The sequence below is a fragment of the Oncorhynchus keta genome, chromosome 10 (assembly GCF_023373465.1).
Source record: "Oncorhynchus keta strain PuntledgeMale-10-30-2019 chromosome 10, Oket_V2, whole genome shotgun sequence".
In the NCBI taxonomy this organism is placed as follows: domain Eukaryota; kingdom Metazoa; phylum Chordata; class Actinopteri; order Salmoniformes; family Salmonidae; genus Oncorhynchus; species Oncorhynchus keta.
The window spans coordinates 72,005,635-72,031,425 of record NC_068430.1 but is presented as its reverse complement, the minus strand read 5'-3'; the positions used below and the strand labels follow the sequence as shown (position 1 = coordinate 72,031,425).

At 47.4% G+C, this 25,791-nt stretch overlaps 1 protein-coding gene across 2 annotated transcripts in view; it reads right to left on the bottom strand.

The window, feature by feature from the left end:
• The window catches only part of LOC118389426 (xylosyltransferase 1), a 200,797-nt gene that overhangs the window by 61,111 nt on the left and 113,895 nt on the right, over window positions 1–25,791 (bottom strand). The window contains exon 8 of one of the 2 annotated variants that reach the window (XM_052527837.1): window positions 21,479–21,744. The exons of the other annotated variant lie outside the window; for it this stretch is intronic. Coding sequence (XP_052383797.1) covers window positions 21,479–21,744 — 266 coding nt within the window. The remainder of the gene's footprint in view (window positions 1–21,478; window positions 21,745–25,791) is intronic. 2 annotated transcript variants of the gene reach the window in all.

The window sequence follows — 25,791 nt, the reverse complement described above, 5'->3', positions numbered from 1 at the left end:
GTCCAGTCACACCCACACACCTTTCTCCTGTTCAGGCACTGAAAGTCAATAAGTAGCGCTGTGCCATAGTAACTTTGTCAGTCATACGCAAAGATCGAGGCAAAGAATGTAGCTTTTTTTTTTTTAAAGATACATCTTCGCGACACACTCCGAGGTTGCGGTTCAGTCTATCTCCCTACATGTAGGCCAAACCAATCAGAGTACAAGTGCTGATCTAGGACCAGGTCCCGCCCTGTCTATATAATCATATTCATTATGATTTAAAAGAGAAAACTGATTCTAAATCAGCACTCGTACTCTGAGAGGCTTTGTGAATACGGGCCCAGAACTTGGTCCACTACCAGTGTCGACTATCCTGTTCCACCCGAACACTCTGACTTCTGACTGACTTCTCAATCGCTCTTCCATTTAGCAGCAGACTAGGCGGCCTTACTAGGTGCTTGGCAAAGCAACATTTGTCTCTACGTCGGACACAGCATCAATCACAGTAAACTCAGCGGCGAGATTCAAATTAATACATTGGGAAACAGAACACGACAAAGCCGGCACAAACCCCAAAGAGGAGGAGTCTGAAACACCACAGAACCTTCCCCAGACATTCTCTTCCTCTTCAACGTTCCTACAACCTCCAACCAACCTTAAAAAAAAACACAACTTCCGTCTTTTCTCTTCTTTTCTGATCCATTAAGTCAAATGAAAAAAAAAAGGAGACTTAAAAAATAAATTATTTAAACTTAAGACCGGCAATGTGGCCTCCCGTCCAGCCGGAGGCGCCACTGCTACCTGATGCGCCCGTCGGCGTGTGGCGGAACCAGCTGGGACTTGGGGTCCGGGCTGAGCGAGCTCCAGGGGTCTTGGCGCAGGTCTGCATGACGGGGCAGGATGTTCCAGGTCCCCCTGTCATGGAGGTGGAACACACGTCCCCAGCCTCCACATCGCACCCACCAGGCCGTCTATCCAGTGCTCCAACGTGGGGCCAGTCAGGGCGGCGTTGCGCTTAGCCTGCTCCACCTGGCCCAGGTGTACAGGGATGTTGAGCACGGGGTTCAGGCCATGGAAGCTCTGCTCCATATAACTGTTCTTGGCTGGTCCGTTGTGGAGCTTCAGCGTGTCCTCTGGGGAGGAGATGAAGAGAGATGAAGAGACAGATGAAGAGACAGATGAAGAGAGAGATGAAGAGAGAGATGAAGAGACAGATGAAGAGAGAGAGATGAAGAGACAGATGAAAGAGAGATGAAGAGAGAGATGAAGAGAGATGAAGAGACAGATGAAGAGACAGATGAAGAGAGATGAAGAGAGAGATGAAGCAAGAGAAAGAGGGGGACAAAAATGGATTGTTCATGTTTTATGGTGAGCCTGTCCTGGAGATGGTGTTCATTAATGAGCAAACAGACAGAGTCATCAATGGGGAATCTAAGTAGGAAAATCAGTCGAACCACTTTGACTTGATTGTAAAGGGTGGAATGGAACTGTGAACTCATTTGATGAAACCAAACTTTGTGTTACTGGTTAATCACATGCTATTGATTTCTCTAGGGTAAGCCTAAGCCACAAAGTGGGAGACTGCACCAAGTGTCTCAATGACTGCACTTAGTGTCTCAATGACTGCACTTAGTGTCTCTTTATGAAACCATTGGAAGCTAGGGGGCAGATAGGACCATCTTCTCACACACCATACATTTATAAGCCTCTTCATACCCTCAAGAGATAAAATAATGTTCATGTTATTAGCTAGCTAGCCACAAATTGGTAAAACAACTCAACGACTGTTCCTTGTGTCTTTTTATAAAGCCATTGGAAGCTAGGGGGCAGAGACGAGACGAGACCATGACCTCATCCCTAAAACTCCTCCACCCTGAAGGTAAAGCTGTACATTCCTCAGTGCTCCTAACACCGGGGCGCTTGCCGTCCCTCCTCAGCCTGGCTATTGTACGCTAGCCCAGCTCTCCTCTCCTCTCCTCTCCTCTCCTCTCCTCTCCTCTCCTCTCCTCTCCTCTCCTCTCCTCTCCTCTCCTCTCCCTCTCTCCTCTCCTCTCCTCTCCTCCTCTCCTCTCCTCTCTCCCTCTCCTCTCCTCTCCTCTCCTCTCCTCTCTCTCCTCTCCTCTCTCTCTCTGCCAGTGCCGGGATCGCACCCTGCTGTTAGCCGCTAGCGTTTTCACGGGCTAGCGACAGAGATGCAGTCAGACACCTGGTTGTTCTGCCAAGCTTGCCACTGCCCGGTGCCAACTACCGACTTTACTGTGTGTGTGTGTGTGTGTGTGTGCGTGCGTGCGTGCGTGCGTGCGTGCGTGTGTGTGAGGGCCCACGGTGCCAGCGCTAAGCCAGGGCAACAACAGAAGACACACCATAAAGGCTACGAGCAGTAGAAAGACCTGGAGATATTCAGGGTTGTAAATCTGTATGGGAAGGCTAGAGGCTGTTAGAGTAGGTGGAGAGGAGGCCAAGGCTGCAGGATTACTGTGCCACGACCTTCAGGACTATGGGATCTAAGGACATCTAACCCCATCCAACAGGAGTAGGAGCCGGAAGGCTGCTTTCCCAGACACTAAAAAGGATTCTCAATTGAAAGTGCTTCTTTGTCCAAGACCAAGCTTAATCCGTGTCTGGGAAACTAGCCCATAAAGGTTTTATCCTCAGTACTGTCTCAATGGATAACTACTGTACTGTAGTCCATATAAGGCCGTTTGATACTGAAGCTCACAGGTTTCCATAGTTTCTATGCTGCAGTGGATCTAGTTTAGGACTACTGTCTGCATTATGGGCCAACTGGGCTATTTTCACCCAAAAAGTTTAGTGTAAAACAATCTAAAGTACAGCTCAGTGTCGCCTCACTTGGGTAATAAAACATTTCAACAACAGTATAACCTCAGAGAGCATAGCAGTACGTTTCAGGATTATCTTCCATAAACAGTGGAGAAAGGCAGTCGATTTACCCTCATCTCCAAAGTCTTTGGGAGTGAATTTAGCATTCTGACTATGTGCAAGCAAGTACAGAGTTTGGAGTTTGAGGGGAAGTGGAGTTAATCCATTTTCTGTTCACATCAACAGGGATTTACAACTGAGAGAAAAAAAAGCAAACGAGCGAACTATCAAACAAAAACAAAACAATTGATGAATATTTTAGCTTCCTCTCTCCTCACTCGCACACATGGCCCCAAACCCCACGGCGCGTCAGGGCAAAGCCTGCTAACTCTTATTGGTTGATTCTGTTCATAATTAAAAATGGTCTCAGTGCGATTATAAAACAGGCTGTGAATATGCCTCCACACCGAGGTTAGCATCTCAACTCTCGGGTGACTTTCACAGCAGCCGATTACTCTAGCTAAAACAATAGGGGTCCTGGTCCCTTATAGTTAACACAGGCAGATTGATTTAATTGTGTAATTGTGTTCCTCGGCGTGATATGGAGGTGTTTAACATACTGTTTAGTATGTATGAGAAACACTGAGGGTGATTACGGTCGACTTGGTGACAAACAACCGGGGGGCTTCCAACGGCTCAGAGGGTTGATTAGAAGGAGCATCGTAAACACAGCAGGGCCTCATGGAAATGTGCTTTTGTGTTTGCGTGTGTATCCCATGATAGGCCTATAACATGACAAGACACACTGCATCAATTATATCACATACATCACAGACTGACACTCATGTGGCTTGTAGACCTGCACTACATATAGGCATATCTCTTACCTTGCCGTACAGGCTAGTGCTTGTTATAAGCCAGTGGTGTGTGTGTGTCTATTGCTGTGGCTGTCTACAGGCTAGTGCTTGTTATAAGCCAGTGGTGTGTGTGTCTGTGGCTGTACTCTTACCTTGCCGTACAGGCTAGTGCTTGTTATAAGCCAGTGGTGTGTGTGTGTCTATTGCTGTGGCTGTACTCTTACCTTGCCGTACAGGCTAGTGTTTGTTATAAGCCAGTGGTGTGTGTGTGTGTGTGTGTGTGTGTGTGTGTGTGTGTGTGTGTGTGTGTGTGTCTGTGGCTGTACTCTTACCTTGTCTTATAGGCTGATGCTTCATATAAGCCAGCGGACTAATCAGAAACCTCGTCTCGGCCACGGGCTCCAGTGATGCAACACCCGTATGGTCCACACCCCAGGCCTGAGAGGCTGGTTCAGGGGGTCTGTAGTGGGTGTACTCTGCGCTGGCGTCGATCAGGATATCGTAGGTGGCAGCGATAGCGTTGGTGGGTCGATCCACACCACGGTGGCGGTCACGTTGGGCCCTTGGCCCACCGCTGCATCCCGACTGTCTCTGTCCATGGGACCCATCAGGCCACCGAGAGTTACGGAACATGCGCTCTTTGGCATCCCACTCTGTGCCGATCTGAGAGAGGGATGGAGGAAGGGACGGAGGAAGGCGCGAGAAAAGGGAGTTGTGTAATTAATTCACTGGATCTGAAATGTCCAACCGTATAATGTATTTCATGCATACTTTGCATGCAACATTAACTGAGGCAAATGAAGAACAGAAAAATAGGCTGAATGTGAATTCGCCTCTACACTGTAATGTCATAGGAAATTGTAGTTGTGATATAATATGTATCCCACACCATTCATACAACCATCATGGATCATGTCTACTGTACAGACTAGTGATTTCCAGTGCATACAGATGTGGGATCTTAATTTGATCACCCAGGTCTAAAAAGGTTTTCCACTTTGACATTTTTAGACTGTATACTAGTCTGACTTCATCTGTAATGTCAGCATTGGTGTGCAGCTTCAAACATTAGTACAGTCATTACCTATCTATCATGTCTAGAGTAGTGCATTATGTGATTTCCAGTATGTCTCATAAGGCTTTATGTAGACTTTCTATGTGTATAGGCTTATACAGGATTTCCAGTATGTCTACGTAAGATAGTCTCAGTTGATGTGTAATGTGAGTGTTGGTTTGCAGCTTCCTGTGTGATCGATAGACAGGCCGACTGAGGCAGCAGTGTATATGTTGAGTGAAGAGCGAACACCTTGACTAACCCTCTGGGGGTCTGGGGGATCAATCTATAACAACACAGACAGAGACATATAGAGAGAGACATATATATATATATATATATATATATATATATATATATATATATATATATATATATATATATATAGAGAGAGAGAGAGAGAGAGACAGAGAGAGAGAGAGAGACAGAGAGACAGAGACAGAGAGAGAGACAGAGAGACAGAGAGAGAGAGAGAGAGAGAGAGAGAGAGAGAGAGAGAGACAGAGACAGAGACAGAGAGAGACAGAGACAGAGAGACAGAGAGACAGAGAGAGAGACAGAGAGAGAGAGACAGAGACAGAGAGAGACAGAGAGCAGAAGAAATAAAGACTTAGAAAGAGAGAGACAGAGAGAGACAGACAAACAGAGAGAGAGAATGGAAGATGAAAAGCCCAAACTCCATTTAAATGAGGTTAAGACTATTGCTGGAGGGAGAGAGAGGTGAGAGATGAATAACTTAGATACTGAGAGAAAGAGAGAGAGAGATGGAGAATACAGGCAGAGAGAGCATGATGATATAAAGTGACGATACAAAACATTAGTCTGACCAGGTGAATCCAGGTCAAAGCTATGATCGCTTATTGCTGTCACTTGTTAAATCCACTTCAATCAGTGTAGATGAAGGGGAGGAGACGGGTTAAATAATCATTTTTAAGCCTTGAGACAATTGAGACAGGGATTGTGTTTGCGTGCCATGCAGAGGGTGAACGGGCAAGACAAAAGCTTGAAGTGCCTTTGAACGGGGTATGCAAGTAGGTGCCAGGGACACCGGTTTGTGTCAAGAACTGCAACGCTGCTGGGTTTTTCACACTCCACAGTTTCCCATGTGTATCAAGAATGGTTCACCACCCAAAGGACATCCAGCCAACTTGACACAAATGTGGGAAGCATTGGGGTCAACATTGGCCAGCATCCTAATGGAACGCTTTCAACACCTTAGGTGTTCTTAATGTTTGGTATAAGGTACTCAGAGAGAGGACTATAAATAGCGAGATGGATGGACAGAGAGTGTAGGAGGACAGAGAGTGAAGATCAGAGATAGTGAAGGAGGACAGAGAGTGAAGATCAGAGATAGTGAAGGAGTACAGAGAGTGAAGATCAGAGATAGTGAAGGAGAACAGAGAGTGAAGATCAGAGATAGTGAAGGAGGACAGAGAGTGAAGATCAGAGATAGTGAAGGAGTACAGAGAGTGAAGATCAGAGATAGTGAAGGAGTACAGAGTGAAGACAGAAGAGTGAGTGAAGATCAGAGATAGTGAAGGAGTACAGAGAGTGAAGATCAGAGATAGTGAAGGAGTACAGAGAGTGAAGATCAGAGATAGTGAAGGAGTACAGAGAGTGAAGATCAGAGATAGTGAAGGAGTACAGAGTGAAAATCAGAGATAGTGAAGATCAGAGATAGTGAAGGAGTACAGAGAGTGAAGATCAGAGATAGTGAAGGAGTACAGAGAGTGAAGATCAGAGATAGTGAAGAGTACAGAGAGTGAAGATCAGAGATAGTGAAGGAGTACAGAGAGTGAAGATCAGAGATAGTGAAAGGAGTACAGAGATAGTGAAGATCAGAGATAGTGAAGGAGGACAGAGAGTGAAGATCAGAGATAGTGAAGGAGGACAGAGAGTGAAGATCAGAGATAGTGAAGGAGGACAGAGAGTGAAGATCAGAGATAGTGAAGGAGGACAGAGAGTGAAGATCAGAGATAGTGAAGGAGGACAGAGAGTGAAGATCAGAGAGAGTGAAGGACAGAGAGAAAGAGGATGCAGATTAATCTAAGGCGCTTGTGGAAACATGAGGAGAGAAGATGATGAGAGATGATGAGGAGGGATGATGAGGAGGGATGATGAGGAGAGATGATGAAGAGGGATGATGAAGAGGGATGATGAATAGGGATGACGATGAGGGTGATGAGGGATGATGATGATGATGAGGGATGATGATGATGAGGATGATGATGATGAGGAGGAGGGTTGATGAGGAGGGATGGTGAAGGCTTGAGGAATATGCTCATCCTTACACCCAGTGATTAACACCAGACCACAGATCAATGGGCTGACTGGAACACTCCACTCAATATTAGGCCGACCGAGAAATGAGTCTATACACTATAAATAGACTCAACCACCACAGAGAAATTAGTGGTGTGGTGTGGTGTGGTGTGGTGCGGTGTGTGTGTGTGTGTGTATGTGTGTGTGTGCGTGTGTCACGATGTCGGAAAACATAAACTGTGAGAGGATCTTGGCTTTCACTTTAATTCACTCTTCACATTAGTGTGTGTGTGTGTGTGTGTGTGTGTGTGTGTGTGTGTGTGTGTGTGTGTGTGTGTGTGTGTGTGTGTGTGTGTGTGTGTGTGTGTGTGTGTGTGTGTGTGTGTGTGTGTGTGTGTGTGTGTGTGTGTGTGTGTTTTGTACTTTGTAAAGTGAGTTTTGTAAAGTGATGGACTTTGGTAATTCAATTTTGTAATTTAACTGACCTCTATTCTCTCTATCAAAACTATATTTTCCTTGTGTGTCTGTGTGTACGTGTGTGTATGTGTGTGTATGTGTGTTTTCTCACTGCCTGAGCCATAAGTGGCTTGCCAGCCTGTGATGCACTTCCATAATTCAATTTTGTAATTCAACTGACCTGTATTTTCCCACCAAAACCATATTTTCCTTGTGTTTGTGTGTTTGTGGTTGTGTGTGTGGTTGTGTGCATGTGTGTTTCACACTGCCTGAGCCATAAGTGGTTCTGGCCAGCCTGTGATGCACTTCCATAATTCAATTTTGTAATTCAACTGACCTGTATTTTCTCAACCAAAACCATATTTTCCTTGTGGTTGTGTGTGTGTTTGTGGTGTGTGTATGTGTGTGTGTTTGTGGTTGTGTGTATGTGTGTGTTTCACAATGTCTGCAACAACAACTGGAGGATGTGCCCTGCCTCCTTCAATTCAATTCACCTCAATTTAGTGTGCAAAATTGGTACCCTTCAACTCAATAATGTTACCCGACCCTATTTTCTCTACCAAACTACTACTTTCCTGTTAGTATCCTCAACATCCTTAACTAGAACGTCTATCAGCTATGCTATTCATTCTCTGCAAGTCTGGAAGAGTATCCCTCATGCTAATTCATTATAATCTATTCTATTCTTATTGATTCTATTCTATTTCAGTCTATTGAAGTGTTTTCCTCACTGGCATATCACACCATAAACATCACATTGATTGTCAGTGGTTTGATTCTAGGCCACAGACTGAAATCAAAGCGTATTGACTGAGGAAATGCCACTATAACCCACTGGCTGCAGGCTACTGCCTCCCGACTCTAAATTGTTCTGTGAGAAATCTGGGTAAGGTACTATGGGCATAGATAACATTGGATTTCAGTAATGGTTTTGGCTCAATTCTATTTCAACTCCATCAATTCAGGAAGTGAATGGAAATGCAATATTCTCATTGAAAATGAATCATACTTTTCATATCTTGAAAATTTGAATCATATCTTTTATATCTTGAATTGCATCCCTTTCTCATTCCCTCACCCTGTAGCATGCATCCCTTTCTCATTCCCTCACCCTGTAGCATGCATCCCTTCTCATCCCCTCACCCTGTAGCATGCATCCAAGTAGTAGGCTTCTCATTCCCTCACCCTCAGAACCTTCCTCACTTTAAACCTGTGCACTGTTCTCAAGATCTGTAAACCATCATTCCCTCCCTGTAGCATGCATCCTTTCTCATTCCCTCACCCTGTAGCATGCATCCCTTTCTCAATCCCCTCACCCTGTAGCATGCATCCCTTTCTCATTCCCTCACCCTGTAGCATGCATCCCTTTCTCATTCCCTCACCCTGTAGCATGCATCCCTTTCTCATCCCCTCACCCTGTAGCATGCATCCCTTTCTCATTCCCTCACCCTGTAGCATGCATCCCTTTCTCATCCCCTCACCCTGTAGCATGCATCCCTTTCTCATTCCCTCACCCTGTAGCATGCATCCCTTTCTCATTCCCTCACCCTGTAGCATGCATCCCCTTTCTTTCCTTCCCTCACCCCTGCATCCCTTTCTCATTCCCTCACCTGTAGCATGCATTCCCTCACCCTGTAGCATGCATCCCTTTCTCATTCCCTCACCCTGTAGCATGCATCCCTTTTCATTCCATCGCTCTACCTATTCCCCCCTCCCCACCTCCCTCTCCATAGATCTTAATTGACAAACATAGAGGACGTGGGTAAGCATGCCAGCTATCTCAAGCTGTCCCAGGGGAGTGCTCTGGGCCTGGGTCTAGCTGCATTCAACACCTGCATTACCTCCATACACAAAGACTGACACTAATAAGGCCCAGAACCCAACAGGACCCTGGGGGCCTTTGTCTGTTTCGCACACGTGCGCACACACACACACACACACACACATGCACGCACGCACACAGTAAAAAAAAAACACAACAGTTTTTTAAATCAAGACCAGATGTGGTCTGGTTGGTTGGACATGGCTGCCCGCACCACTGCCTGATGGAAATTGACCTGTCATGTTTTATGGGGAGGTGTTTGACTCTGGCGCCAGTGAGGTTGTTGGGGTGTGGTGGAGGGGGCGGAGGGATGGGGTGGAGGGTTTTAAGGTTGAGTTGCCAGGTCAGCAGTGGCCGTACCACTGTAAGACGTAATGTGAGTAGAGGGCTTAAGCTACAACATGAAGTGTTGTGCTGCTGAGGTAATGCTGGGGAGGGGGTGAGGTTGCCAGGTCAGCAGTGGTAGTACCACTGTAAGACGTAATGTGTGAGTAGAGGGCTTAAGCTACAACATGAAGTGTTGTGCTGCTGAGGTAATGCTGGGGAGTGGGTGAGGTTGCCAGGTCAGCAGTGGTAGTACCACTGTAAGACGTAATGTGTGAGTAGAGGGCTTAAGCTACAACATGAAGTGTTGTGCTGCTGAGGTAATGCTGGGGAGGGGGTGAGGTTGCCAGGTCAGCAGTGGTAGTACCACTGCTACAAGATGACGTAATGTGTGAGTAGAGGGCTTAAGCTACAAGATGAAGTGTTGTGCTGCTGAGGTAATGCTGGGGAGTAGGGGGTGAGGTTGCCAGGTCAGCAGTGGAGGACAGAGGGAGGGTGACGTACTACTGTACTGTAGCTAAAGTGTTAGTAGAGGACATAAACCACATCATTAGGTGTTTGACGCGAGTGCCCGTGGGGAGGCAGGGTTGCCAGGTCTTAGGTTGCCAGATCAGTAGTGGGTGACAGTGGGAGGGTGACGTAGCCTACTACTGTACGTATACTGTGAGTAAAGGTGCTTAAGATACAGACAGGCAGCTACTACTGATACCTCTGTCCTGCCTATGCAGAGTTAGAGGGAGGTGGAGGAAGAGATTGGAACAAAAGGAGATAGAGACCGTCTTGTAAAGGGATGCATGGGGTTAGAGGGAAAGACAGAGAGAGAGGTTATAGGTAGGAGGGACAGACTGTGCTGCCTCCCCAGTTTATGGTAGAAGTTAGAAGGAGGCAGAGGGAGACATTCTAGGCGGTAGGAGGGAGAGACCTTGTAAAGTCATACATGATATACATGATATACAGACCCACCGGACTACATAGGAATCTACTACCACCGCTACAACTGTAGTCTGTTAGTAGGGTGGTAGTCTGTCATCTATCCCTCACTTATTTAGGATAGTTGTTGGAAGCAAGTCTATTAAGACCACTGTGGAAAGGTAGAGAGCAATGTTAGGGAGCAATGGCAGTAGAAATTGGGTAGAGAGAGAGTTTATAGATGGAAGGAAAAGACTGTGTTTTAAAGTTGTGCTTCAGACATGGTTTATCTGCCTGACAGACATTCACAAAAGTCAAGCTCTGTCATGACCGTCTATCTGTCCTCTGGCTGCCTGACTGACTGACAGTCATTGTAGCTAAGCAACCGACAGAAAGTTCTTTGCGATGCCGAGTACTCAGATAAAGCCGCGCCAGCGTCGTTCTGCTGTCACTCGCAACTCTCTAGACTAGAACGCCTCAGAGGCTTCCTGTGCCCATGACTGCCTCACAGTCTAGTGTCGCTTCGGAACTGTTACAAAGGTCAATAGGTCGAAGGTCAAGAGTAAAGGTCAGATTCACCCCGACTTATCACCTCAGAGTGCTCAGAGGGAAATCATACGAGGACATCGACTGACATTTCAGAGGGTTCTGCTTGACAGTGTGAAAAGCAGAAAAACGATCGCTCTCATCCACTCACTCTCAACCCCCCCATGATAAACAGAAAAGTGCTCGGGCTCACTAAGACATAGCTGATGTTAGAAAATGTCCTCAGAAGTAGAAATAGGGTCATTATTTATACTAACATAACTACGCTATCAGGAAGCCGTTCGGGCATGAAGGTGAGTAGTCTACGTTTCATTAGTAAACAACAAATAAGCAGCCGGTGAGGCGCTAATCCACATAAAATCTGATGAATTCAATCAATTTACATTTTACAAGGCTACCGATTCTGTGTTTAATGCATGCTGCCAATGTGTGTGTGTGTGTGTGTGTGTACTCTCTGCAAGGTTGCCATAACGATGAATATAGCTAAGGTCACCATGAACTATATATCTGATCTGGCCAATCCTATTTTATACAACATGCTTCTCTGTGCCAGGCACTTCAGGGCTTTTATATACTACAAACACATAGAGGTCATTGTTTGACTAAGTGGCTGGATAACTGCCGGGCACTCTAGTCTAAATGACAGGAGCTGCTGAATGACTGCGAATGTTACGTGAACATTAGGTAAAAGTTGTAGCCGACAACCCTGAAACAATGTACCTCAGTTAATGGTCGGACTGACTGACCATTATGTTGTCCATTGACTGGATAATGAATGGTTGAACACAATCAATACAGGAGCCGGTGATAGAAATGGATGTGCGGAAAGATCTGCTAAAGGTAATGTGAACGTTACCTCAACGTTGCGCAACCCACAACATGACATGTTACCTCAGCAAATGTCCTCAATTGACGATGTGAACTCTCCTCCACTTCTAAATGGGATGAGTTTGATATTTTTCAGAGATAAGATAAACAACAGTAGGCTGGGTATCAGTCAAGCAAGGCCAGGTGAGAAGTTTGATGATATGTGACCTAGCCAACCAGGCAAAGGCACTATGGATTTATTTTCCTGGTTGACAGAGACATGCTCAAGAAAGTGATATCACAACTTAAGTCTTCTACCTGCCTTCTCGATGCTATCCCCACCACTTTCTTCAAAACAGTTTTTAATTGCATACCTGAAGAAGTGTAAGCTATTGTTAATCACTCCCTGTTCACAGGCACTCTCCCCACTGCAATAAAAAAAAGCTATTATGAAACCCCTTCTGAAGAAAAGTCATCTAGATTCTTCAGCTCTTAGCAATTTTCAGCCAATCTCCAACATTCCATTCTTAAGCGAAATTCTGGAGAAATTGGTTTTGAAACAGCTAAATTATTTTTTTAAGTGCCAACTGTATTTTTGAAAAACCACACAGCACAGAGACAGCCTGAGTTAAAGTGGTAAATGATCTTAGAGCCAACACAGATGCCAAACATCTCTTTGTCCTTGTACTCTTAGATTTAAAGTGCTGCATTCAACACTGTTGACCATGATGTCCTTCTGGACAGACTGGAGAGATTGGTTGGCCTCCCCAGTTCTAAAATTGGTTTAGGACCTATTTAACCTGTCGAGAGTTTTTCGTCATCATACATATCACATGGTGGCATTTCACATGGTTTGATTTTGGGTACGGTACTGATCAGTTTATATATGTTACCCCTTGGCAGAAAGCACAGCATTGATATCACTGCCACGCAGGCGATACACAACTTTGCAATTTCTGTGTCACCAGAGAATTTTAGCTCCACGGATAGATTAGACTGTATTAGTGATTTAAATACTTTGATGGCTCACAACTTCCTCCAGCTAAATCAAGACATGACCGAGGTACTTATTGTTGGACTACTGTGTAGCTCTCTGTCTGTGTCACACCCTGATCTGTTTCACCTGTCCTTGTGATTGTCTCCACCCCTTCCAGTTGTTGCTTATTTCCCCCAGTGTATTTATCCCCGTGTTTCCTGTCTCTCTGTGCCAGTTCGTGTTTCCAAGTCAACCAGCGGGTTTGCCGTTCTCCTTTTCTAGTCCTCCCAGTTTTGACCCTGACTTGTTTCTGGACTTTGTTCCCCCCTGTGAACCACATTGTGTTGCATTCCATGTCTGAAATGTGCTGTAGAAATAAAGCTTGATTTGGGGGCAGCGTCTACTGAAAGAGTGTAAATATTATGTGACTGTTATAAGAAAATTGCATAAATGTTACAACTCCAACCCAAAAAACAGTGTGTCAGTTACCTCAGCGAACTGTAGCCTGGTGAAGCTACTGTATATAAGGTGTCTACTTCTAAAAGATGTCTGTCACGCCCCAGATCTGTTTCACCTGTCTTTGTGCTTGTCTCCGCCCTCACTCCAGGTGTCGCCCATCTTCCCCATTATCCCCTGTGTATTTATACCTGTGTCCTGTTTGTCTGTTGCCAGTTCGTCTTGTCTTACCAGCGTGCTTTCCGTCTTCCTGTTTCTCAAGTTCTGTTTCCCTAGTTTTTCCCGGCTCTGACCATATTCTGCCTGCCATCCTGTACCTGCCTGACTCTGACCTGATTACAAACCTCTGCCTGTCCTGACCCCGAGCCTGCCTGCTGTCCTGTACCTGCCTGACTCTGACTCTGATCACAAACCTCTGCCTGTCCTGACCCAGAGCCTGCCTGCTGTCCTGTACCTGCCTGACTCTGATCACAAACCTCTGCCTGTCCTGACCCAGAGCCTGCCTGCTGTCCTGTACCTGCCTGACTCTGACCTGATTACAAACCTCTGCCTGTCCTGACCCCGAGCCTGCCTGCTGTCCTGTACCTGCCTGACTCTGACCTGATTACAAACCTCTGCCTGTCCTGACCCCGAGCCTGCCTGCTGTCCTGTACCTGCCTGACTCTGACCTGATTACAAACCTCTGCCTGTCCTGACCCCGAGCCTGCCTGCTGTCCTGTACCTGCCTGACTCTGACTCTGATCACAAACCTCTGCCTGTCCTGACCCAGAGCCTGCCTGCTGTCCTGTACCTGCCTGACTCTGATCACAAACCTCTGCCTGTCCTGACCCAGAGCCTGCCTGTCCTGTACCTGCCTGACTCTGACCTGATTACAAACCTCTGCCTGTCCTGACCCCGAGCCTGCCTGCTGTCCTGTACCTGCCTGACTCTGACCTGATTACAAACCTCTGCCTGTCCTGACCCCGAGCCTGCCTGCTGTCCTGTACCTGCCTGACTCCTGATCACAAACCTCTGATCCTGACCCAAACCTGCCTGACTCTGATCACAAACCTCTGCCTGTCCTGACCCAGAGCCTGCCTGCTGTCCTGTACCTGCCCCTGACTCTGACCTGATTACAAACCTCTGCCTGTCCTGACCCAGAGCCTGCCTGCTGTCCTGTACCTGCCTGACACTGACCTGATTACAAACCTCTGCCTGCCTGACCCAGAGCCTGCCTGCTGTCCTGTACCTGCCTGACTCTGACCTGATTACAAACCTCTGCCTGTCCTGACCCAGAGCCTGCCTGTCCTGTACCTGCCTGACACTGACCTGATTACAAACCTCTGCCTGCCCTGAGCCTGCCTGCTGTCCTGTACCTGCCTGACTCTGACCTGCTTACAAACCTCTGCCTGCCCCCTGACCCCGAGCTGCTGCCTGCTGTCCTGCCCTGACCTGCCTGACCTGCCTGACTCTGATTACGAACCTCTGCCCCTGCTGTCCTGACCCCTGACCCCGAGGCTGTCCTGTACCTGCCTGACTCTGATCCCGAACCTCTGCCTGCCCTGACCCCGAGGCTGTCCTGACTGACTCTGATGCCCCCTGTACCTTGACTCTGATCCCGAACCTCTGCCTGCCCTGACCCCGAGCCTGCCTGCTGTCCTGTACCTGCCCTGACTCTGACCTGATTACAAACCTCTGCCTGCCTGACCCCGAGCCTGCCTGCTGTCCTGTACCTGCCTGACTCTGACCTGATTACAAACCTCTGCCTGCCCTGACCCCGAGGCTGCCTGCTGTCCTGTACCTGCCTGACTCTGATCACAAACCTCTGCCTGCCCCTGACCCCGAGGCTGTCCTGTACCTGCCTGACTGTGATCCCGAACCTCTGCCTGCCCTGACCCCAAGGCTGTCCTGTACCTGCCTGACTCTGATCCCGAACCTCTGCCTGCCCTGACCCCGAGGCTGTCCTGTACCTGCCTGACTCTGATCCCGAACCTCTGCCTGCCCTGACCCCGAGGCTGTCCTGTACCTGCCTGACACTGACCTGATTACGAATCTCTGCCTGCCCTGACCCCGAGGCTGCCTGCTGTCCTGTACCTGCCTGCTGTCCTGTACCTGCCTGACTCTGATCACGAACCTCTGCTTGTCCTCAACCTGCTCTTTGCCTGCCCCGCGTTTCTAATAAATCATCTGAGAACTGTACTATGTGCCTCCTGTGTCTGCATCTGGGTCATACCCTGAGTCGTGATATCACCGCGTTACTGTTCTGGGAATGTTATGTGAACATTACCTAAACGTTATACAACCAAAAAAGAAGGATCGTTACCTCAGCGAACTGCAGCCTGGTGAAGGTGCTGGGGGAAGCCACCTTGTAGGTCTTCCTGGGCATCACCCAGGTCTCCAGGGTCTCCAGCTTGCTGGTTGCCAGGTTAGTGGCGTGGTGCTGGACCAGGTAGCCTTGGAACTGGTCCGACTGGAAGTAGAGATGCACTGACACCGGGTGGCCCATGGGGAAATACCTGGCAAACCAAGAGGAAACACACTTTTAACCAACCTTTCTCAACAGACCTTTATCAGTAGCCTGAGTGCAGGTCTGATTGGGCTATGATGCCAACTGTCACTCATTTTGACCGAGACAGCAATGGAGTTGACAACAACACAAACAAATCTGGGACCAGGCTACTTTATCAGGGTTTTACCTGGCAACACCAGTGGTAACCCAACAGACAGACCCATTGAGATTCCCATTAGTGAACTTGATATGGTACCAGTGCTGTTTAAAAGGGCAATGGTGTAAGATGAGAGTATCTAGATTCATTTATTGAACAACTACTGGAGACTGCTTACAAATGCTAATGTTTGTAGATGCTAAAGTTCACTAGCGGGGCCTTGCTAATGTCTCAGACGCTAAAGTAAAGGTTAAGGGGATGTGCTGTGCTTTCTGTGATTGTGTGAAGGGAAGAGGCATTAATTCAATGACCTATAAAACATCTGTTGCTGTGGAGACAATTATTAAGGCTAGGAATGGACAGACTGACTAAGACCAGACTGCAGTTGTAGCCTGCCCCGGGCCAGACCAATAAAGTCATTGGGTATATTGTCAGTAATATATTAAGTTAGTCACAGCCCGATGCCTCTGACGATAACCATGACACACCAATTCGTAAACACATATTGTCTCATACAGCGGTTCCCAACATTTGCCATTCCGGGACGACAAATCAATAACTACAACAACAACATTTATTTGTATTTTTAATTACAAATACTAAATAATGTGCGGAGCAGGTAGTCCTCGGACCACAGGTTGAAAACTGCTGGTCTAAACAAAGTCAGCAGAGGTCAAAACACACACACCCTCCCACACATACACTAACAAAGTTGAACTGGTCTGGGACACCATTAAGAAGTCAGCTTGATGTTACAATCAGCTTGCCATTCCAGGCTAGTCCTGACAATATTGTTCTGGGGGCTGTGTGTGTGTGTGTGTGTGTGTGTGTGTGTGTGTGTGTGTGTGTGTGTGTGTGTGTGTGTGTGTGTGTGTGTGTGTGTGTGTGTGTGTGTGTGTGTGTGTGTGTGTGTGTGTGTGTGTGTGTGTGGGAGGAGTGTTTTTTCTGATTCTGTACATGTGGCAGAAGGCTGGCACTGAGAGCAGAGCAGAGACTACTGGGAAAATAAACAGGGTGTGTTTAGGGCTTTCTCTCTCTCTCTCTCATGTGTATGTGCCCACCAGCCTTCTCATCAGTATTCCAGCAGTAGAACCAGGAGTCAGTCTGCCTGACAGCGCTGTGTGTGTGTGCCTGTCCCAGCCCGACAGCACTAGCTACCCTGACAAGCAGAACAGCAAATATTTACACCAGCTCACGGAGAGCACTCCACACCTCTTCCTTCTCTCTATCCCTCTCCCCTCTCCTCCCTCCCTCGTTCCCACTATATAGGGAATAGGGTGCCGTTTGGGACAGACAGAGATTGACAGAGATGTACAATGGCCCCTAGCAGTAATAATAAAGGTTTCCCACTCTGAGACTGACTCAGTTACTCAGTTATTTATTACAGACCTATAGGGTGGGACTGAAGTACTCACAATTTGAAATATACATTGACTCTTGGGGATGCCTGACGTTGACATCTTTGACAGTTGTGTGTGTGTGTGTGTGTGTGCTAGAGAGAGAGAGAGAAAAGAGAGGTAGAGAGAGAGAGAGGCAAAAGGAGCTAGAGAAAGAGAGAGATAAAAAGAGGTAGAGGTAGAGAGAAAGGGGCAGAGGGAGAAAGAGGGAGAAAGCGAGAGAGAGAAGGAGGAGAGAGAGAAGAGAGAGAGGTTGAGAGAGCGAGAAAGAGAGTAGGTGAAAGAGAGAGCATAGAGTGAATGGAGAGAGATGGGGGAGAGAGAGGTAGAGACAGGGAGATTGAGAGATAGCGAGAGAGAGAGGAGAGATAGCAAGTGAGAGAGAGAGAGAGAGCGACAGCGAGAGAGTGAGAGAGAGAGAGAGAGAGAGAGAGAGAGAGAGAGAGAGAGAGAGAGAGAGGGAGGAGAGAGAGGAGAGAGAGAGAAGGGAGTGAGAGAGAGGAGAGAGTGAGAGGTTGAGAGAGCAAGAAAGAGAGTAGGTGAAAGAGAGAGCATAGAGTGAATGGGGAGAGATGGGGGGAGAGAGAGAGGTAGAGACAGGAGAGAGAGAGAGAGAGAGAGAGAGAGAGAGAGAGAGAGAGAGAGAGAGAGAGAGAGACTGCAGATACATGGGAGCTCCATTCAGCCCTTCCCCACTGGAGTCACAGCAGGCTGTGAAAAGACAGAAATCCCCCTCTCCTCTCCTCCTCTCCATCCCCCATGGCAGCCCCACCCTGCTGTCTCATACAAAACACTGTAAGCTCTACAAACATAGCCTCCTCATGGCCCCAAAATTTGCCCAGTGTGTGTGCATGCGAGCGTGTGTGACAGTTGGTGTGGATATGTTAGTGTGAAAGACTGAAATGGCTTGTTTCCTCGCAGCAAAATGCTTTTCTCACATGCTCATGATCCCACAATTAGAGATTTGCAGACTGACACGTATACTCACAGATGCCTCACACACAGAACCTCGTTTCCTTCCTTCCCAATTTACAGGCAGAGATGAGTAGAAACAGCTGTAGTTTTACATCGATAGACATAGTGTGTGTGTGTGCAGCTAGATGAAACATGCTTCCTCCTCATCTTGACCCTGTGCCCAGAGACCCCTGCAGCTACCCACAATGCAGAACTACCTGCCTGCCTGCTATCCAGCCTGCTTATGGAACTATACTGGATCTAAAACAGACTGATAATACAAGCTGCCAGCAGCAGAAACATGGGCGTATAGTACATCTCATGTTGGCTGAACACGGACAATTCCACACAGAATGGTGTCGCATCCCTCCAACAGACTTCCAGACACTGATGCAATCTATTCCAAGGTGCATTGGATCTGTTCTGGCACTGACTACTAAAGTAACTTTATGTTGGTGTTTCCTTATTTTTGGCAGTTACCTGTGCATTGGCCCTGAGACTCAGCCAACGAGGTTTCATTCTAGCTACCGCAGGTGCTGCTGGTCCCAGACGTGGTAACTGTGGTATTACAATACAGTAACAGTTAACTAAGACATCTGGCTTCCTGTTTTAGCATCCATCGATGACAGGGATCCTAAATGTGTCATTATCAACGGCCATTTCACCCGTGGAAGTAACTGTATGGAGACAAAAGACATAAAGAACCAGCTGACACGTCTCCTGATCCAGGAAGCTGGATGCTGTGGATCGCAAATGTATCGTAACACCGGTGTAAATCTACATTGGTAAATGTGTCAACAGTAGGCCTCGTTAACAACTAACAGTCCCACACATACAGCCACATGGGATCCAGCATCTTTAATACACCAATCGTAATTCTAGTGACACAGAAATGGTACGGGTCATGGAGCAGCACCCTCCACGACCTATATACAGTACACCTTCCGTATTTATCTAACGGGTGGCATCCATAAGTCTAAATATTCCTCTGTTACGTTGTGCAACCTTCAATGTTATGTCATAATTACGTAAACTTCTGGCAAATTAGGCGGCCCAAACTGTTGCATATACACTGACTCTGCGTGCAATGAACGCAAGAGAAGTGACACAATTTCACCTGGTTAATATTGCCTGCTAACCTGGATTTCTTTGAGCTAAATATGCAGGTTAAAAAAACATGTACTTCTGTGTATTGATTTTAAGAAAGGCGTTGATGTTTATGGTTAGGTACACGTTGGAGCAACGACAGTCTTTTTTCACGAATACGCACCGCAGCGATTATATGCAACGCAGGACACGCTAGATAAACTAGTAATATCATCAACCATGTGTAGTTAACTATTGATTATGATTGATTGATTGTTTTTTAAAAGATAAGTTTAATGCTAGCTAGCAACTTACCCTGGCTTACTGCATTCGCGTAACAGGCAGGCTTCTCGTGGAGTGCAATGTAATCAGGTGGTTAGAGCGTTGGACTAGTTAACTGTAAGGTTGCAAGATTGAATCCCTGAGCTGACAAGGTACAAATCTGTCGTTCTGCCCCTGAACAGAGGCAGTTATCCCACTGTTCCTAGGCCGTCATTGAAAATAAGAATGTGTTCTTAACTGACTTGCCTGGTTAAATAAAGGTAAAATAAATAAAAAACGGACAAATCAGCGCCCAAAAATACCGATTTCCGATTGTTATGAAAACTTGAAATCGGCCATTCCGATTAATCGGTCGACCTCTATGCTATACGGATAGTGATGTGATGACTTCTGACACCAGATATGTATTTTATTGGATGAGGAAGGATACAAAGGTTTCTGACTGAGTGTTGAATTTCACTCAAACAATGAGATGTGTCACAGTCAAGATGCTGTGAATGACGGCTGCGGTGTGTGTGTGTGTGTGTGTGTGCATTCATGTTCTGTGCGTGTATACTACTATTTTTGTGTACATGTGTCTGTGTGTGTGTGTGTGTGCATTCATGTTCTGTGCGTGTATACTACTATTTTTGTGTACATGTGTCTCTGTGTGTGTGTGTGTGCATTCATGTTCTGTGCGTGTATACTACTATTTTTGTGTACATGTGTCTGTGTGTGTGTGTGTGTGCATTCATGTTCTGTGCGTGTATACTACTATTTTTGTGTACGTGTGTCTGTGTGTGTGTGTGTGTGTGCATTCATGTTCTGTGCGTGTATACTACTATTTTTGTGTACATGTGTCTGTGTGTGTGTGTGTGTGCATTCATGTTCTGTGCGTGTATACTACTATTTTTGTGTACATGTGTCTGTGTGTGTGTGTGTGTGCATTCATGTTCTGTGCGTGTATACTACTATTTTTGTGTACATGTGTCTGTGTGTGTGTGTGTGTGCATTCATGTTCTGTGCGTGTATACTACTATTTTTGTGTACGTGTGTCTGTGTGTGTGTGTGTGTGCATTCATGTTCTGTGCGTGTATACTACTATTTTTGTGTACGTGTGTCTGTGTGTGTGTGTGTGTGTGTGTGTGTGTGTGTGTGTGTGTGTGTGTGTGTGTGTGTGTGTCAGTGCGTGTGTGTGTGTGTGTGTCAGTGCGTGTGCATGTTAGCATGTTATATGCATGCCTGTATGTGGTGGAAAAAGTACCCAATCGTCATACTTGAGGAGAAGTAAAGATACCGTAATACAAAATGACTCAAGTAAAAGTGAAAGACTAAAAGTAAAATACTACTTGAGTAAAAGTGTAAAAGTATTTGGTTTTAAATATACTTAAGTATCAAAAGTAAATGAATTGCTAAAATGTACTTAAGTATCAAAATTAAAAGTATAAATCATTTCAAATTCCTTATGTTAGCAAAGCAGCTGGCCACATTTTCTAGTTTCTAAAAATGTACTTAAGGATAGCCAGGGGCACACTCCAATTCAGACATCGAAGCATGTGTTTAGTGAGTCTGCAAGATCAGAGTCAGTAGGGACGACCAGAGATGTTCTCTTGATAAGTGCGTGAATTAGACAATTTTCCTGTCCTGCTAAGCATTTATCATGTAACGAGTACTGTTGGGTGTCAGGGAAAATGTATGGAGTAAAAAGTAGATCCTTTTCTTTAGGAATGTAGTGAAGTAAAAGTAAAAGTAGTCAAAAATATGAATAGTAAAGTAAAGTACAGATCCCCAAAAGAACTACTGAAGTATTTTTACTGTGTGTACATGTGTTCAGTGTGTGACCTGGACTGGACTGCTTACTAACCTGCAGCTGTCATCCTTAGGATCTCCTTGCAGCGATGCTGCCGCCCTGGCCAGGCCCAGACGAGCAAACGCATGGTAGAGTGTGAGCTGTGTGTCGCTCAGGGTCGCGACCCCATCCGCCTCGTCAAACACACTCTCCCAGTAGGCCTGGAGGCCAGGGGTCCCCTGGGGCATGGGTCCAAACAGGTAGCCATCCAGTTGGTTCACTATCTCCTGGTTAACACTGGCTTCAAACTTCCTGGCGAAGAACGTAGGGCGGGACGTTTGCTGTGAGGAAATGGAGGGAGAAGGAGAGAAGGGGAGAGAGAAACATAGAGAAGATTATAGAAATGGTGGCTTGCTGGGAACGACTGCAGAATGGGAGATGGAGTGGAAGTGAGTGGGAGTGTTGTGTGTGTGTGTGTGTGTGTGTGTGTGTGTGTGTGTGTGTGTGTGTGTGTGCGTGCGTGCGTGCGTGCGTGCGTGCGTGAGTGCGTGCGTGCGTGCGTGAGTGAGTGAGTGAGTGAGTGAGTGAGATAGATAAGAAAAAGAGTGTGTACATGTGTGTGTGTGTGGTGAGTGAGTGAGTGAGTGAGTGGGAGTGAGTGAGTGAGTGAGTGAGTGAGTGAGTGAGATAGAGAGAGAGAGAGAAGAAAAAGAGTGTGTACATGTGTGTGTGCGTGGAGCAGCTTTGATTTAATATTCTCTCCCACATACAGAAGACAACGAGCAGATACACTGCCACGTCATATCACCCTGGTAAACTCTCAGTACCCACGTCTTGTCTTCCATCTCTCTCTCGCACGCACAACAAAGTTCAGGGTTGCGTCTTTCCCCCTGTCAGCTACCAGAGCTGGCTGCTTCTTTCAAACACAAGACAAAACCACAGAAGAAGAACAATTCCTGTTCCCTTTGTACTTCCTGAAACACCAGGGAATCCACAGGAGAAAAATAATCCTCCCTGGCTTCTTACCTTTATCTCTCTCTCTATCCCCCGCTTGCCGATCTCCATGACAACAGACATGAAACACTCAGGAGTCAGTCTGAATTCTCTCCAAAACAACTCTATCTGTGACACTAGGGCCTTGTTGTTAAGGAGCGTTTTTGGGATGAACCTTTTAGATGCATCACATCGTTGTTCCTCGCTAAAGAAAGTGTGTTTGCGAGAGAGAGAATGTGTGTGTGTGTTTGTGAGAGAGAGAGAGAGAGAGAGAGAGAGAGAGAGAGAGAGAGAGAGAGAGAGAGAGAGAGAGAGAGAGAGAGTAGAGAGAGAGAGAGAGAGAGAGAATGTGTGTGTGTGTGTGTGTGTTTGTGAGAGAGAGAGAGAGAGAGAGAGAGAGAGAGAGAGAGAGAGAGAGAGAGTGAGAGAGTGTGCCTGTAGGTGTGCGAGGGAGGGAGTGTCAGAGCGTGTGGGTTAGTGTGCCTGTAGGTTTGTGTGGGTGCGAGGGAGTGTCAGAGCGTGTGGGTTAGTGTGCCTGTAGGTTTGTGTGGGTGCGAGGGAGTGTCAGAGCGTGTGGGTTAGTGTGCCTGTAGGTTTGTGGAGGGAGTGTCAGAGCGTGTGGGTTAGTGTGCCTGTAGGTTTGTGAGGGAGTGTCAGAGCGTGTGGGTTAGTGTGCCTGTAGGTTTGTGAGGGAGTGTCAGAGCGTGTGGGTTAGTGTGCCTGTAGGTTTGTGTGGGAGTGTCAGAGCGTGTGGGTTAGTGTGCCTGTAGGTTTGTGTGGGAGTGTCAGAGCGTGTGGGTTAGTGTGCCTGTAGGTTTGTGAGGGAGTGTCAGAGCGTGTGGGTTAGTGTGCCTGTAGGTTTGTGAGGGAGTGTCAGAGCGTGTGGGTTAGTGTGCCTGTAGGTTTGTGAGGGAGTGTCAGAGCGTGTGGGTTAGTGTGCCTGTAGGTTTGTGTGGGTGATCGGATGCATCACTTTTCTCGCTAGAAAAACAAGGAGTGTCACGTCCACACTTTAAGAGGCATTCCGCTACTTTGCTTATGGCCCACTGAAATGGCTTTGAATGGCTGTGGGAGGCACTTACTGAAATGGCTTTGAATGGCTGTGGGAGGCACTTACTGAAATGGCTTTGAATGGCTGTGGGAGGCACTTACTGAAATGGCTTTGAATGGCTGTGGGAGGCACTTACTGAAATGGCTTTGAATGGCTGTGGGAGGCACTTACTGAAATGGAAAGGGACTGGAGACGGGACTATAAAAGACAACTGGAAGGAGGTGGGAGAAAAATGAATGAAGGCTCATAAGTGCTGATGTCAACAATGGCTAATTGGCGTATGTAAATGAGTTTCCTCTAGAAGATGGTGTGTGCAGTGTTTTCCACTAGCGCCGCCTGTCGGCTATACAGCCAATTACAGTCATTTTCAGCCAGGTACTTTTCCCACTTAAATGACTTTTCAATTCGCTAGTCAGACATTTACATACATCATTACATTTTAAGTCATTTAGCAGACGCTCTTATCCAGAGCGACTTACAAATTGGTGCATACACCTTATGACAACCAGTGGAACAGCCACTTGCATCTAAATCTTGTTGGGGGTGAGAAGGGGGGTGAGAAGGATTACTTACCCTTACTTACCCTATCCTAGGTATTCCTTGAAGAGGTGGGGTTTCAGGTGTCTCCGGAAGGTGGTGATTGACTCCGCTGTCCTGGCGTCGTGAGGGAGTTTGTTCCACCATTGGGGGCCAGAGCAGCGAACAGTTTTGACTGGGCTGAGCGGGAACTGTACTTCCTCAGTGGTAGGGAGGCGAGCAGGCCAGAGGTGGATGAACGCAGTGCCCTTGTTTGGGTGTAGGGCCTGATCAGAGCCTGGAGGTACTGAGGTGCCGTTCCCTCACAGCCCGTAGGCGAGCACCATGGTCTTGTAGCGGATGCGAGCTTCAACTGGAAGCCAGTGGAGAGAGCGGAGGAGCGGGGTGACGTGGAGAGAACTTGGGAAGGTTGAACACCAGACGGGCTGCGGCGTTCTGGATGAGTTGTAGGGGTTTAATGGCACAGGCAGGGAGCCCAGCCAACAGCGAGTTGCAGTAATCAAGACGGGAGATGACAAGTGCCTGGATTAGGACCTGCGCCGCTTCCTGTGTGAGGCAGGGTCGTACTCTGCGGATGTTGTAGAGCATGAACCTACAGGAACGGGACACCGCCTTGATGTTAGTTGAGAACGTCAGGGTGTTGTCCAGGATCACGCCAAGGTTCTTAGCGCTCTGGGAGGAGGACACAATGGAGTTGTCAACCGTGATGGCGAGATCATGGAACGGGCAGTCCTTTCCCCGGGAGGAAGAGGAGCTCCGTCTTGCTGAGGTTCAGCTTGAGGTGGTGATCCGTCATCCACACTGATATGTCTGCCAGACATGCAGAGATGCGATTCGCCACCTGGTCATCAGAAGGGGGAAAGGAGAAGATTAATTGTGTGTCGTCTGCATAGCAATGATAGGAGAGACCATGTGAGGTTATGACAGAGCCAAGTGACTTGGTGTATAGCGAGAATAAGAGAGGGCCTAGAACAGAGCCCTGGGGGACACCAGTGGTGAGAGCGCGTGGTGAGGAGACAGATTCTCGCCACGCCACCTGGTAGGAGCGACCTGTCAGGTAGGACGCAATCCAAGCGTGGGCCGCGCCGGAGATGCCCAACTCGGAGAGGGTGGAGAGGAGGATCTGATGGTTCACAGTATCGAAGGCAGCCGATAGGTCTAGAAGGATGAGAGCAGAGGAGAGAGAGTTAGCTTTAGCAGTGCGGAGCGCCTCCGTGATACAGAGAAGAGCAGTCTCAGTTGAATGACTAGTCTTGAAACCTGACTGATTTGGATCAAGAAGGTCATTCTGAGAGAGATAGCGGTAGAGCTGGCCAAGGACGGCACGCTCAAGAGTTTTGGAGAGAAAAGAGAGAAGGGATACTGGTCTGTAGTTGTTGACATCGGAGGGATCGAGTGTAGGTTTTTTCAGAAGGGGTGCAACTCTCGCTCTCTTGAAGACGGGAGGGACGTAGCCAGCGGTCAGGGATGAGTTGATGAGCGAGGTGAGGTAAGGGAGAAGGTCTCCGGAAATGGTCTGGAGAAGAGAGGAGGGGATAGGGTCAAGCGGGCAGGTTGTTGGGCGGCCGGCCGTCACAAGACGCGAGATTTCATCTGGAGAGAGAGGGAGAAAGAGGTCAGAGCATAGGGTAGGGCAGTGTGGGCAGAACCAGCAGTGTCGTTTGACTTAGCAAACGAGGATCGGATGTCATCGACCTTCTTTTCAAAATGGTTGACGAAGTCATCTGCAGAGAGGGAGGAGGGAGGGGGAGGATTCAGGAGGGAGGAGAAGGTGGCAAAGAGCTTCCTAGGGTTAGAGGCAGATGCT